Here is an 11,789-nt window from a genome sequence, read left to right as displayed (position 1 = left end):
GTATGAGAAAGTAACACTGTTCATAAAAATTGAGATTGAAGTCTATATGAATCTAGTAGATATTTATATGGTCTAACCACATCAGCTAGCCATTCCACATATAGTATACCTCAAGGATTGTATTTCTGTATTATCAAATACCTTGCTGGCAGAAGGCCCTGAGCTTTTATTTTCAACCCACTTGGCTCTTATAGGTGTTTAAGGAAAGAAAAACAAATAAACCAAAAAAAAACCCAACCCCTAACTCAACAACTACTCCATATATTAAAATAGGGGTATGCCAGTGCTAGAAATAGTAAGTTTGGTCAAATAAAGATAGGTAGTTATGGGATTGCTTTAAATGGCAAAAAACTGCAGACTTTGGTTCATTGCAGGGGGTGGGCAGGAGAAAAATTACTTCACTCTGCATTATATAAACTGCAACTTGGAGTTTCTTTTACAGATTCCAGATCACAGTCCTCAGATGAATAAGGGTAGAGAATTGGTAAGAAAGGCTCTGAGAAACTGCTAAGGTCTATTGCATGGTCTTTTATGAAATATCAGTGGCCATACTTTGAGAATATTTTTTAAATCATGTTTGTACAAACAGAGGCTAGGAGAAATTGCTGTCAGTAAACAGTATATACCAGTGGTGTTCAACCTTTTGTCCAGCAGGCCAGATGGGCAGTGCCCAGTCCCTCTCCAGGCTGGATCTGACCTGTGGACCTAATCTGGCACCCAGGACCTGCCCTATCCATTGGGATTCTGGTGGTGGGATCCCATCTGGCTGTGCAGAAGGGGGCAGCCCAGCCCAATCCAGCTGTACCAGGGAAGAGAAGCTTGGCCCAAGAGGGCATGGCATGGCATGGCCCAGCCACCATCCAGCCCTGTGTGGGAAAGGGCATGGCCCAACCCCATGCGAGGTGGGGGGAAGGGGGCATAGCCCCACCAGCTGTGCAGGGGGAGGGGGCAGGGCCTGGCCCTACAGGGGGCAAGGGGCAGGGCCTAGACCTGTGTGGGAGGTATGGACCAGCCCCCAGTCAGCTACGAGGGGGAAGGGGCCATGACCCAGACCCACAGGGGATGGGGAAGAGGGGGCATGGCCCAGCCCTGAACCAGATGTATAGGGGGCAAGGGGCATGGCCCTGTCCCAACCCCACCACACAGAAAGAAGGGGTGGGTCCTGGCCCCCATCTGGCTGTAAGGTCCTAGGCCCACCTTTGACCCATCATGCAGGGCTTGGAATCCTGGCAGCAGGGAGGGGGGCAGCATTAACTGTCACAGCTCCCCTGTCAAATTTCCTGACCCATGGGGAGCCCTGCAGGTTGGATTCCAAGGCTCTGTGGGCCACATTTGGCCTGTGGGCTGGAGGTTGAGCACCCCTGGTATATACTGATGCAACTAGAATCTATCACAAGGACTTTAATAGCTTAATTTGAAAAATTACAGCTGCAGTTTCAATGATCCAAGATCATCTGCAATGTAATTCTCATAATGCTCATTATTATAGAGAGGCAAATTTTCAAGAGGTCAATTGCCTTCATAAAACCTTATGAGTCAAAACATTTTGTTCTCTATTACATGCACATGCATGTTTCATTCTGAAGGAGCCTTAGCTCTTCAAACTATAGGATTTAGCACAACTGAAATGTGGCTCTCTCCAGAATTGAGGACAACAGCCAACTGGTGGCATAGATGCAGGAGTAGCAAGTAGGGAAAAATTTTGGGCAAGTATATTTCCTCTTACCAAAGGTTTCATAATATCTTTAAGAGTTTAAAAGTAGACAGAATTGTTTATTTGTTCTAATATAAAACGAGTAAGGCATCTTCATCAATGCAGATTAAGTTACATATCACTCCAGCTGTAGCAGACATTTTAACCTAGATGCCTACACAGCTAAGCTACCTCTGGTTTCACACAAGAAGTCTGCAACTTCCATGGAAAGCTGTGCAAAATAAAATTGAAAATAAAATAGCAGGAGCAATCTCTGCTCTGTGCCTACCTGCATATACTCCGCAAGCTCAAAGTAAGCTCTCCCAATTTGGCACAGCACCCAGCCAGTGTTGTAGTGGTGAGAAGGTAAATGGCTTAATATATTTATCGCTTCTTTACAGTTGTATGAACACAAGGCTAAATAACCTTTCCCCATATCACGAAGAAGGCTCATCAAACCTTCTAGGAGAAAAATACAATAAATAAAAGGGACAAGAAAGCTAGAGAATTACTTGCCTGGAACTGCTGTTCCCTGAAGCTATACATTACGGCAGTCACCACTGTAGGTCTCGCAAGAACAAAGACCAATTCAGGAACTCACGAAGCTACAAGATTATGAACTACTACTTCAGCCATGAGATTTTGCATAGCAGTCCTTCTATGTGGGACTTAAGTTCCACCATCTGCGGCCTTCTTTAAAAGCCAAATACAGAACATACTTGCATGCAAAGACAGCTTCATCGTTAATGACAAGTTGAGCTTTACAATTACAGAAAGTGTTAAAACATTATTATGTATACTACAGCGTTGCCCAAAATTACTTCACTTACTCAAATTTAGCGCGGAGGGGGTGGGCAGTTATTCAGAGTATGTCACTTAAAAGAGCATGAATCATATATTAAAATAAGTCCTTTAAGAAATCTGACAAACTCCCAGATAATGTTTTTTGTCCTTAACAGTCTTAACAGTTTAGGAGGAGTTTAAGTATATGGAACACAAACTTGCGGAATGCCACGTACTGACATTTAAGAAGAGAGAGAATTAATGGTCTTTTTTTTTTTTTTAAACTAAATTTACATCTCCTGTTCTCAAATGGACTGAAGCAGAAGTAGCCACAGGAAAGCCAGCAACATCTGTGAAGCCAAATTGCCAGGAGTCTGACTCTTCCCCGAGGCTATAGCAGCAATCCTACTCCACCAGATCTATTCAGGGGACTGTAGATGACAGAAGCTAGGGGAAACTGGTTAATATACCCTAGCTACTTCTTGCAGGAACAGCACAAAATAGAAACACACAGAATGTAATAGTAAATCTGCCCCTAAAATATTACAAGGCAAAGAAGGTGGATGAAATTTACTTTAAAATAATTAGAAACATCCTACGGTAACATCCTTTGTATTTTCTTAAGTATTCATGTATGAACTTTAACCAAAAATCCACATGCATTTCTTCACAAGGAAGCTTCCAGTAATTACAAAACACAGGGAGTGGAGTTTTTTAAAGAACACCCCACAAATCCATGTGTAGGGACCCAAACATCTTAACTCTCTCAAGTTATACCTTGATGGGAGAAATTCAGGGGGAAAAAAAGAACTTAAATCCATAAAAAACAATCTGAATCTATAAAACACACAATAATTGCACTGGTGTCACTATAGGGTAGAAGTGGGGTAGCTTGTTTGTCTTAATTGTGTATTTGTATATCGTATCATACATTGCTTATTTAACCTCAAAACTGGATGCCTGCAGCTTGTTTTAGGAATAAATTACAGACCTTCCCCACCCCTCTTCTTATTATATTTTCAATCTTACATGATACTAGGGGCACACGGATAGAGATTTTGGGGGCTGATACAGGTAGCTGATTTTTATGAAGGCATAATCGGCCAATACCAATCCAACTGCCGATATGCAGCCCTGAAGCTTGAAGAGCACTGTCCAGCTAGTAAGTCTGTTGTGGTGGTGGTGGGGGGGGGGGGCTGTCCCATTCCCTCCCTCACTGTGGGGGCTTCAATTTGCACACTCCCCCAAACAGACATACAGACATACCAGCTACACACAGCTCTCTAAGCTGTCAGGCCATGCTCCTTGCTGCCTCCGTGCTGTGCTGTGGCTACATGCCTGCACGGCATTTGTTGCCCAAATTATTAGCCACATCAGGCCAATTTTTGATACAGTCAATTTTCTTTATATTGGTGCTGATCTAATATTGGACCAATGTATCAGTGCACCGCTACATGATACTGATCAATATTAATTCAAATTGAAAGCAGGTTTATCCAGGCCTATACACCTCAGTCCCAAGGTTGGGGTGGGAGTACAAAGAAGGAGTCCTTATAGATATTTTGTAATGACATATCTGCCTTAACAGAGGGGAGAAACAAGGATTTTCTTTAGTGTCTCTGCTCTATTTCCAAGCATCTTTTTGGGCAATATTTTAAATTTGGTCATTTAAAAGCATGAACATACAGCCTCACATTTTGTGCATAATTATGTGCACCTAAAAATAAGACAGTCACTTTTATTTTATTCTGGACCATTACCTGCGTAAAACACTTATCTACCTGTTACCTATAGCATAGGTTTAAGTGAAATTGAGTGTTCCATATTTATGAAATAGAAGCTTTAGCCAGTCTTCATTCCTATTAAACTCTGAGAACATGCACTTTAGAGTGAACAATACTTTCCACCAAATCTTACACTACAACCGAAAAACATGTACATATATTACATTCCGAGAGCATTCAGACAGACCTGCCGCTGCTTTCTGTAGCGTGAAAGCCTGGATCTGTGGTGTGACGGTGGAAATTTTCCCTTCCGAAATGATAGAAGAGTCTAGCTTGGTAATTTCTAGACTGTCATTTATGTTTGGCTGAGTTATTCCTCCCTTATTTGTTTTACTTTTTGTCTTTCTGTTTGGAATTTTAGGTGGGAACTTCATTTTTAATTTTTTACTGTTTTCCTGTAAGAGAGAAAAGAAAAAGAAAAAAGATTTTCTTAAACCTTTGTTACCATAACAGCACAGTCACTAGAAAAGGAATACAGAGGTGTGCTTTCTAATTTTAACAAGCAAACCATGTTTTTTCAATCTGGTTTTAGAGCACAGACAGTCTTTTACCACATTAATCTCGTTGATCTGTATATGTGTAACTTTTCTATAAGAATTTTCAAGTTTATAGTTATCATTTGAAATCCCCAGTGCTTAAATTAAAATATTACATTAAATGTTTATTTGATTTTATACTATTTTTTATAAAAGTCATTTTAATCAAATCAAACTGATTTTGACTAAAGGAGGATTTCATTCATGTTCATCTCATGTTTCCGATACATGTACTCAGATTACATACACACAGGAGCTTCTTTACCGAGTATACCACTGTGCAATGATACCGCACCCATTTTTCTGAATTCTAATTTCTTTTTTTTTTTTTAAATCTGGATAATCTGCTCCATGCTGTTTTAGAGGTTTGGGAAGGAAACCACCTCCCTCGACCCCTGGTCTCCAGACTGGCTACCAAAAAAAATAAAACACAACACACAAATCTGAGCAAAAAATAAGAATGCAAGAAACAAAGATTATTAACTGATACTAAAATGTTCTCTGTTTTAGCATAAATTCCCCTCTCCATCCAATTTTTGAAGGAAGTAGAGCAGGCTCTGGTAGTTATTCTTTGTAAAGGGAAAACAAGAAAAATGGCAAAAAAGTACTTTTTTTTGTTTGTTTGTTTCCTCTTATAATTTGGTATTCTACCTTCCCCATGTATTTCAGTTCCTAACTGGAATAGAGTTTTCAGCATCACTAATTATTAGGATGATTCTGTAAGCAATATCAGCTCAGAGTATGACCTCTTGTCCCCCCCCTCCTTCCAAAGGATGTCCATTCGCACACAACAGCCCTTTTCCCTGAGGTTCTGGCAGCAATATGAAACCATGCAGAAAATTCATTTCTGGGCAGTTTCTTGCTGCTACTGGGAGGCACTACTACACATCAAAGTAATTGCCAAGCTGAGCCATCACTTGCTGGATACTTTCACACTGACAAGGAAAATGCACCAGAATTTAATTTCAGTTATCCCAGAGTTCAGTTTAACTCTCTAAAACTTGTCTCCAGGTGACTTATACAGGTTGTCCAAACTAAGTTCTAAGCCCAGAAATGTTCTACGATAACAGTTTAGTTAATACAAACACTTGGATGTTAACCTGTGAAGCAGCAACTTGAAGTATTCATGTTAACTAAAACATTCAAAATCATCACATATAGTTCAGAGGTTCTCAAACTGTGGTCTGCGAGTTCCATTCAGGTGGTCCGCTGAAAGGTTGCGGAACAATCAAGACTATCTGTACGTGTAACGTAAAACTACTGATATTAAAATATGAGTTGTGTGCTTTGACTTGTAGAACATAAAAAAGTTTAAGTGGTCCGCCAAAGACCCTCAGCAATTTTCAAGTGGTCCATGAAAAAAAATGGTTTGAGAACCACTGATCTAGTTTATGCTGAACAGCAAGATGCATTTCACAAAATACACACGTTCTGGGTCATTTCTTCAGTTTCTTCTTCTAAACAGAGTGGCTGAATAATTAACTTATCAGTTATCACAAATGGCAAGCACAGGAAATGGATAAAGCATGCAATGTATTCAGCTTGTATTACCTTTGTTGTAGAACTATCACTAGTAAATAGGCGAGAACTTCTTCTAGGCAGTGCATTAGGTGGAGCAGCAATAGTTGGGCTCAATACCTGAGGTGTTGTACTGGAAACAAACAGTTTATTAGAAATAACATTTTTTAAGGTTTTTTTTTTTTAAATCCACTAAGTTTGTAATGAAATAGATTCCTCGTTCACTGTACTGGAGGTGACTCCATCTCCTTGGAAGAGTTATATAGTAGAGTGTAATAAATTAACCATAATTTTAAATTTTCCAAAATACTCTGTGTAGCAAACTGTGTGGGCATTTTGTTCCATGGCAAGTTTCTATAGTAAAGTTAGACTGCAGTATAAAAGAGATGTGAAAGAGTAGCTAAAGCTACAGCTGGCAGCCTATTTAAACTCTTGCCAGTATTTTAGCTAGCTGACTTTTACAATAATCAAGTTGAAAGTCCTCTCTGTAACATAAAAAAAAAAAAAGAAAAAACCCTCACATCCAAATTAGGCCTGATGTTCATGAAACCTGAGACTGAATAGCCATTTGGGGCACATTCTGCTTGTGTAAGCAAAAATATGTGCACAAGTAAGATAATAAAAACCCTCCATTTGGCAGTTCAACATGGAAAAAAAAAATGAGGCTTTTCAAACAAGTTTTTCAAAATACCATTTATTACAAAAACAAAATTTTGTGAAATCTACTGGTAGGTCAGAAACAGTTAAACCATAACCTGGCCCCAGTATAAGTGAGGCTCTCTTGCCTTAAGCACTCTGGTTCCAATACACTCCCCTGAATGAAATGTTACAAGTTATGCCAATTTTCACTACGCCCTGTTAGCAAAAATTATCTTGAATGTCTTAAATGGACTATAGAAATTACTAGTTTAAACACCAGTGTCGTAAGTATTTTTGTTAGTTATAACCTCACTTTCTCTCATTCCTTATATGATCAGAAATGCTAGTCAATCAAATAAAATTACTCGGATTAATTTTGTAATTATCACATAAGAAGGATGTGAGAAGTACAATCCTTAAATAATATCTGCAACAGATGCTACATGGAGATAATTTATTTCATACCTTGTCTGTGGGCCAGAACTTTGCGTTTGTGCAACAAGGATTGGAGTGACTTCTCGGCTATTTCCACTCTGTGAGAACACAGACTTTGTCCCACTTTGGCTTATCCTGGTGACAGACTGCATAATACAGAATTTCTATAGGTTTGTTATTATGTCACTAATTGCACCAACTACTTTTTGTCAGATAATAAGTCATTTATACCTACAGAATAAAATAGTGGGGAGAAGGGAGAGAATTTTTAAAATGCAAAATACTGGCTGATTCTCTAATACAAAATAAGGCAAAAATACTGTTCTCTCCACCTGCTGGACAGAGAGCAAGAACTGAACTTACCCAGGCTGTAAATTCATAAACATTACGTGTCTACATCTGGTAGCAAAGAGAAACTATATGTGTTTCCACAAACCATGTGTTTGGCCAGGATAGAGGGATTTTTAAAAGTTGCCCTTATGGTAAAAATAGACCATCGAATACTCAAAAGTAACACAAACTACAGAAGAAACCCGTTTCTTATCTCTTTCTGTTATTACTTTATAATGGTATCCAAAAGCTCTAATCTCTAGAGCCTCTCTGCACTGTACAATATGGAAGGCAGAAACAGACCGTACAAACTTAACCCAACAGTAAGCAAACCATTTGGCACCATCATGTTTAGTAGAGAACAAATGTTGTAACCTACATGGCTTGCCAATAAAATGGTGTAGAATATTGCATATGCATTTGGAGCAGCTACTTAGTTAACCTCCTTTATCAGAAGCTCCAATATGACGCACTAAGGCAATCAGACAAATTTAAAGCAGGACTCCAAGCAGGTTTTCTTCAGGCTGTCTGTCAAACCAAAGTAACAGGGCATTTCAGTTCTCTTTTTATAACGAGAAAAGAGCAAAACAAGAAGTATATTTAAGATATGCATTACTAACACTGTAGACAAAAAAAACCCGTTCATTTTCCTTTAGAACCCCTCAGAGGAAATCTCAAATTAACACTACATACCTCTAAGTTCCTTAATGTCTTAAAGTGGGACGAGGTACAGCATGGACTAAATCAACTTACAATCAGTTAATTATTTAGCTACTGTCCTGTCCTTCCTTTAACTGGCTCAATATCAGATGACACTGTATGTGCCCGCAAGTGTACTTGCCCTCACAGACAAGATGTACATGGATCCATCCTAATGTTTCATTAATTTATGTAAATATTCCCTAGGAAGCGGTTAGTATAAGTCATGCACATTTTAGCCATATCTACTAAGTTTGCAAATAGTTAATGGTAAATTGAAGAGCAGAAATGAAACTGATTAAGTAATTCTTGTATTTTATAAGACATGCAGCCGAATTCTAAATCATCGATTAGAACTGTGCTTTATCAATGTTTGTGTTTAGACAGCAACATTAAATGCAACAAAACAGTGTTCTCACCCAGATTACATCAATATACAGATGTAAATTTCACTAATATTGCCTAGTAAAAATAATGAGAAAGTGTGATAGGGTTTTATTTTTCTCAGAGTTTGACCTACAATGTGGCTGAAAGCAGATAAAGAAATTAAAATTTTACTATAATACAGCAGTAATTCCTCCCCCACATACAAGTAAAGCCTCAAGCTAAAGGCAACAAACACTAAGGATTACAGTGCATGCACTTCTGGTAGCCCAAATGACAACCAGTGGGCTAAATGCAACAGTTCTGTGGGCATATCCCTGGACTATGTCCTTCCCCCAGATCCAGGATGATTGTTTTTTAACTGTACAGAAATGGGAAAATTGATCAGTGGCACAGAAGTTGGTTTGGAGCAACTTAGTACAGAGTTGGCAAGGCAAGCAGGCTTTCAGAGAATTCTGGACAGAAAACAAACACTTCAGAAGACAACAGAAGCAGCCTCGGTTGTTATATCATTTGAACTGTGACAAAGTATGAATAAGCCATGAAGCAAAATTAGTGGCAGAGGAGGTCCCTGGCTTAAAGACTCCCACATTTTAATGATAAAAACAAGGACATTGCAAGCTAAGTACCAACACTGAATTAGCCCATACTACTAAGTGGAAAGGTGAATCCTACACCCCTGCAATCCTACTTTGAGGAATTTGACTAATAAGATAAAATCTTTTTTCAGCACCATTGAAAAACAAACACCCATATTCTGAATAGCTGCAATCCTCCAAACTTCATATAAAATTGCATTGGGAATGCTAGAAGACAGTTTACTAAAAAAGATATATGGAAGGATCCTCAAGGGCTTGGGGAGGAGGGGGAGAGAAGGCATGGGAGGAAAGAAGGAGAGGTACAAGGGTTCTTCAAATATCATCTGACACTACACCTCTCATTAAATTATTCCTATATCATCTCTGTCACAACTAAAATAAATTGTCCACAGTGGAGATACTATATTCGCTAAAAACTTATTCAAGAGAAAATAAGGCTATAAACAGGTAAGGTAACATCATACTGCCAGCCAACTTTGTGGACCATCCGAAAGTATCTAGGACTGTATGAGCTACTGTTTAAAGAAACACCACTCTTATGCTTTCTTAAATGCAGTAATTTCAGGTCTAATGCTTTTAACAATACTGTTATGCAGTATATTTTATAAACATATACATTACAAAAATGTCAAGTTAGACTGAAATTAATGTGCTTGAACATTTAAGTCTTCAGAAAGCACTACTAGCCGATTATATTTTTCCAGTATAGGTTCAGCATATATCTCCATACTTTAACAAAAGGGTTAAAATCAGGCCAAAGCAGGAATCTGTCCTCCTACTCCATGGAAGTTTCATAAGAGAGATGCAAAAAGAGAAAATTCTGGAACCAAGTCAGAGAAAAATATGGTTTTGAGCAAAATACTGTAGTATGATTATTTTTTCTGCGGTTGTTCTCTTTTTTTTGGCTAAATTACCTTAAGTTTAAAAATTGTGAAGTGGTTTTTCAAAACAAAAATGGTTTCCAGGTTTCCAGCTTAGGGGTATTTTTTTTCCAAGTCAAAATAGGCTTTGACTTGAGAATATTTTAAATTTCAATTGGCATTTTCTAATGCATGTACACACACAAAACATTTAGTCAAAAAGTTTCCAACCAAAAATAAAAATGAAAATTAGCAGAAGAAGAAAAAGTTTAGAAGTTGACAAGGGTAAGACAGCAAAACAAGTTAGTGTCAGCATTAGAGATTTTAATAAAAGCAAGTTTTTGTTTACAGACATTTTAGAGACAATTTTAGTTCTCATTAGGCTCTAAGAGCACTTGTATGAGTTAAAAAATGTTATTAGTTATTTGCCTGAATGAGCAAATGTGATTTCAATGAAAAAAGAAAATCCAATTTATTAGCACAGATCAGCTAGCGTAAGTTTTACATATTTACACTTCAAAACCTTGCATTTTGTTGCATTTAAAAAGACAGAGTAACAAACTTTCTTGAATGCAAGATACCTTTTTCGAAGGTGCTCCTGTAGATGGCACATCAATTACAGAAGATGAATTAGTGTAGTTTTGTAAATATGATCCATCTCCGGGACTTGGAGTTTCTAACGGCAAAATTCCAAAACTGAGAAGAGAATGCAATGGAGGTGTCAGAATCCCAGCACATTTGAAAGACAGAATAACTAGAGACACAAGACTCAGAAGCTGTGTGCACGTGTGTATCTTGTTTCCATATCTGCTCTGTCAATCTCATCCAAAACCCTAGGCAAGTTAGTCTTACTTCACCCCTGCCATCATTTGTAAGCTAAATGAACATATTCATATTCTTAAAACTCTTTGTGACAGGAAATCTCTTCTACATATAGTAGCTAAACACAACGGTACCTTTATCTCTGTTGTGGTGTATAAGTACTAGTGAATTCATGTTTCTAACAGGGGGGAAAAAAAAAATGACAGGATATAGTCTGTTGAAGCTCATAACTCCCCTCCCCATCTCCCCTCAAAAAATCCAAAGCATAAGAAATATAGTAATGCCAACTGTCGTAAAACCATTGTGAGACTCGGGATTTCAAAGTCAAAAGAGCTCCAACTCGTTATTTTCCGATCCAACACTCAGATCTCCAGAATTTCCCAGCTGGTAAGTGGAGGGAAAGGGGCGGGAAAAAAAAAAAAAAAAAAAAAAAAAAATCAAGGCCCCCAGGGTGAGGGAGGGAGTGAGTGGGGTGGGTCATCCAGAAGGTGCAGAGGGTGTGGCTTCCTGCAGCAGTGAGAACCCTCAGGGGCATGTGTCCCCCACAGGACAAAGGCAGCTTGCCTGCTGTGGGCTGGGGCTCTGCACCCTGCTGCCTTGCCCCAGGAGCTCAGCCACGGGATGCCATTGCCGCCTGCAGGGTGGGCAGGGGACACGGGATGTGCTGCCTGCCTAGCGGCAGGGGGGCCACTTGGGGCTCGCGGCGC

The 11,789-nt window shown here is 39.0% G+C and overlaps 1 protein-coding gene across 5 annotated transcripts in view; it reads right to left on the bottom strand.

The window, feature by feature from the left end:
• CDC27 (cell division cycle 27) overlaps window positions 1–11,789 on the bottom strand; it is an 81,865-nt gene that overhangs the window by 27,292 nt on the left and 42,784 nt on the right. For 2 of the 5 annotated variants that reach the window (XM_006017840.3, XM_025196880.1), the window contains exons 8-12: window positions 10,842–10,956; window positions 7,419–7,552; window positions 6,348–6,447; window positions 4,448–4,655; window positions 1,983–2,155 (exon numbers count right to left, since the gene is read on the bottom strand). In XM_006017840.3, coding sequence (XP_006017902.1) covers window positions 1,983–2,155; window positions 4,448–4,655; window positions 6,348–6,447; window positions 7,419–7,552; window positions 10,842–10,956 — 730 coding nt within the window. The remainder of the gene's footprint in view (window positions 1–1,982; window positions 2,156–4,447; window positions 4,656–6,347; window positions 6,448–7,418; window positions 7,553–10,841; window positions 10,957–11,789) is intronic. The other 3 variants (XM_006017841.3, XM_006017842.3, XM_006017843.3) reach the window with 3 other exon arrangements.

This window comes from Alligator sinensis, unplaced genomic scaffold (assembly GCF_000455745.1).
Source record: "Alligator sinensis unplaced genomic scaffold, ASM45574v1 scaffold444_1, whole genome shotgun sequence".
In the NCBI taxonomy this organism is placed as follows: Eukaryota; Metazoa; Chordata; order Crocodylia; family Alligatoridae; genus Alligator; species Alligator sinensis.
The sequence above is the reverse complement of the archived record's forward strand: the minus strand, read 5'-3'. Positions and strand labels throughout refer to the sequence as shown.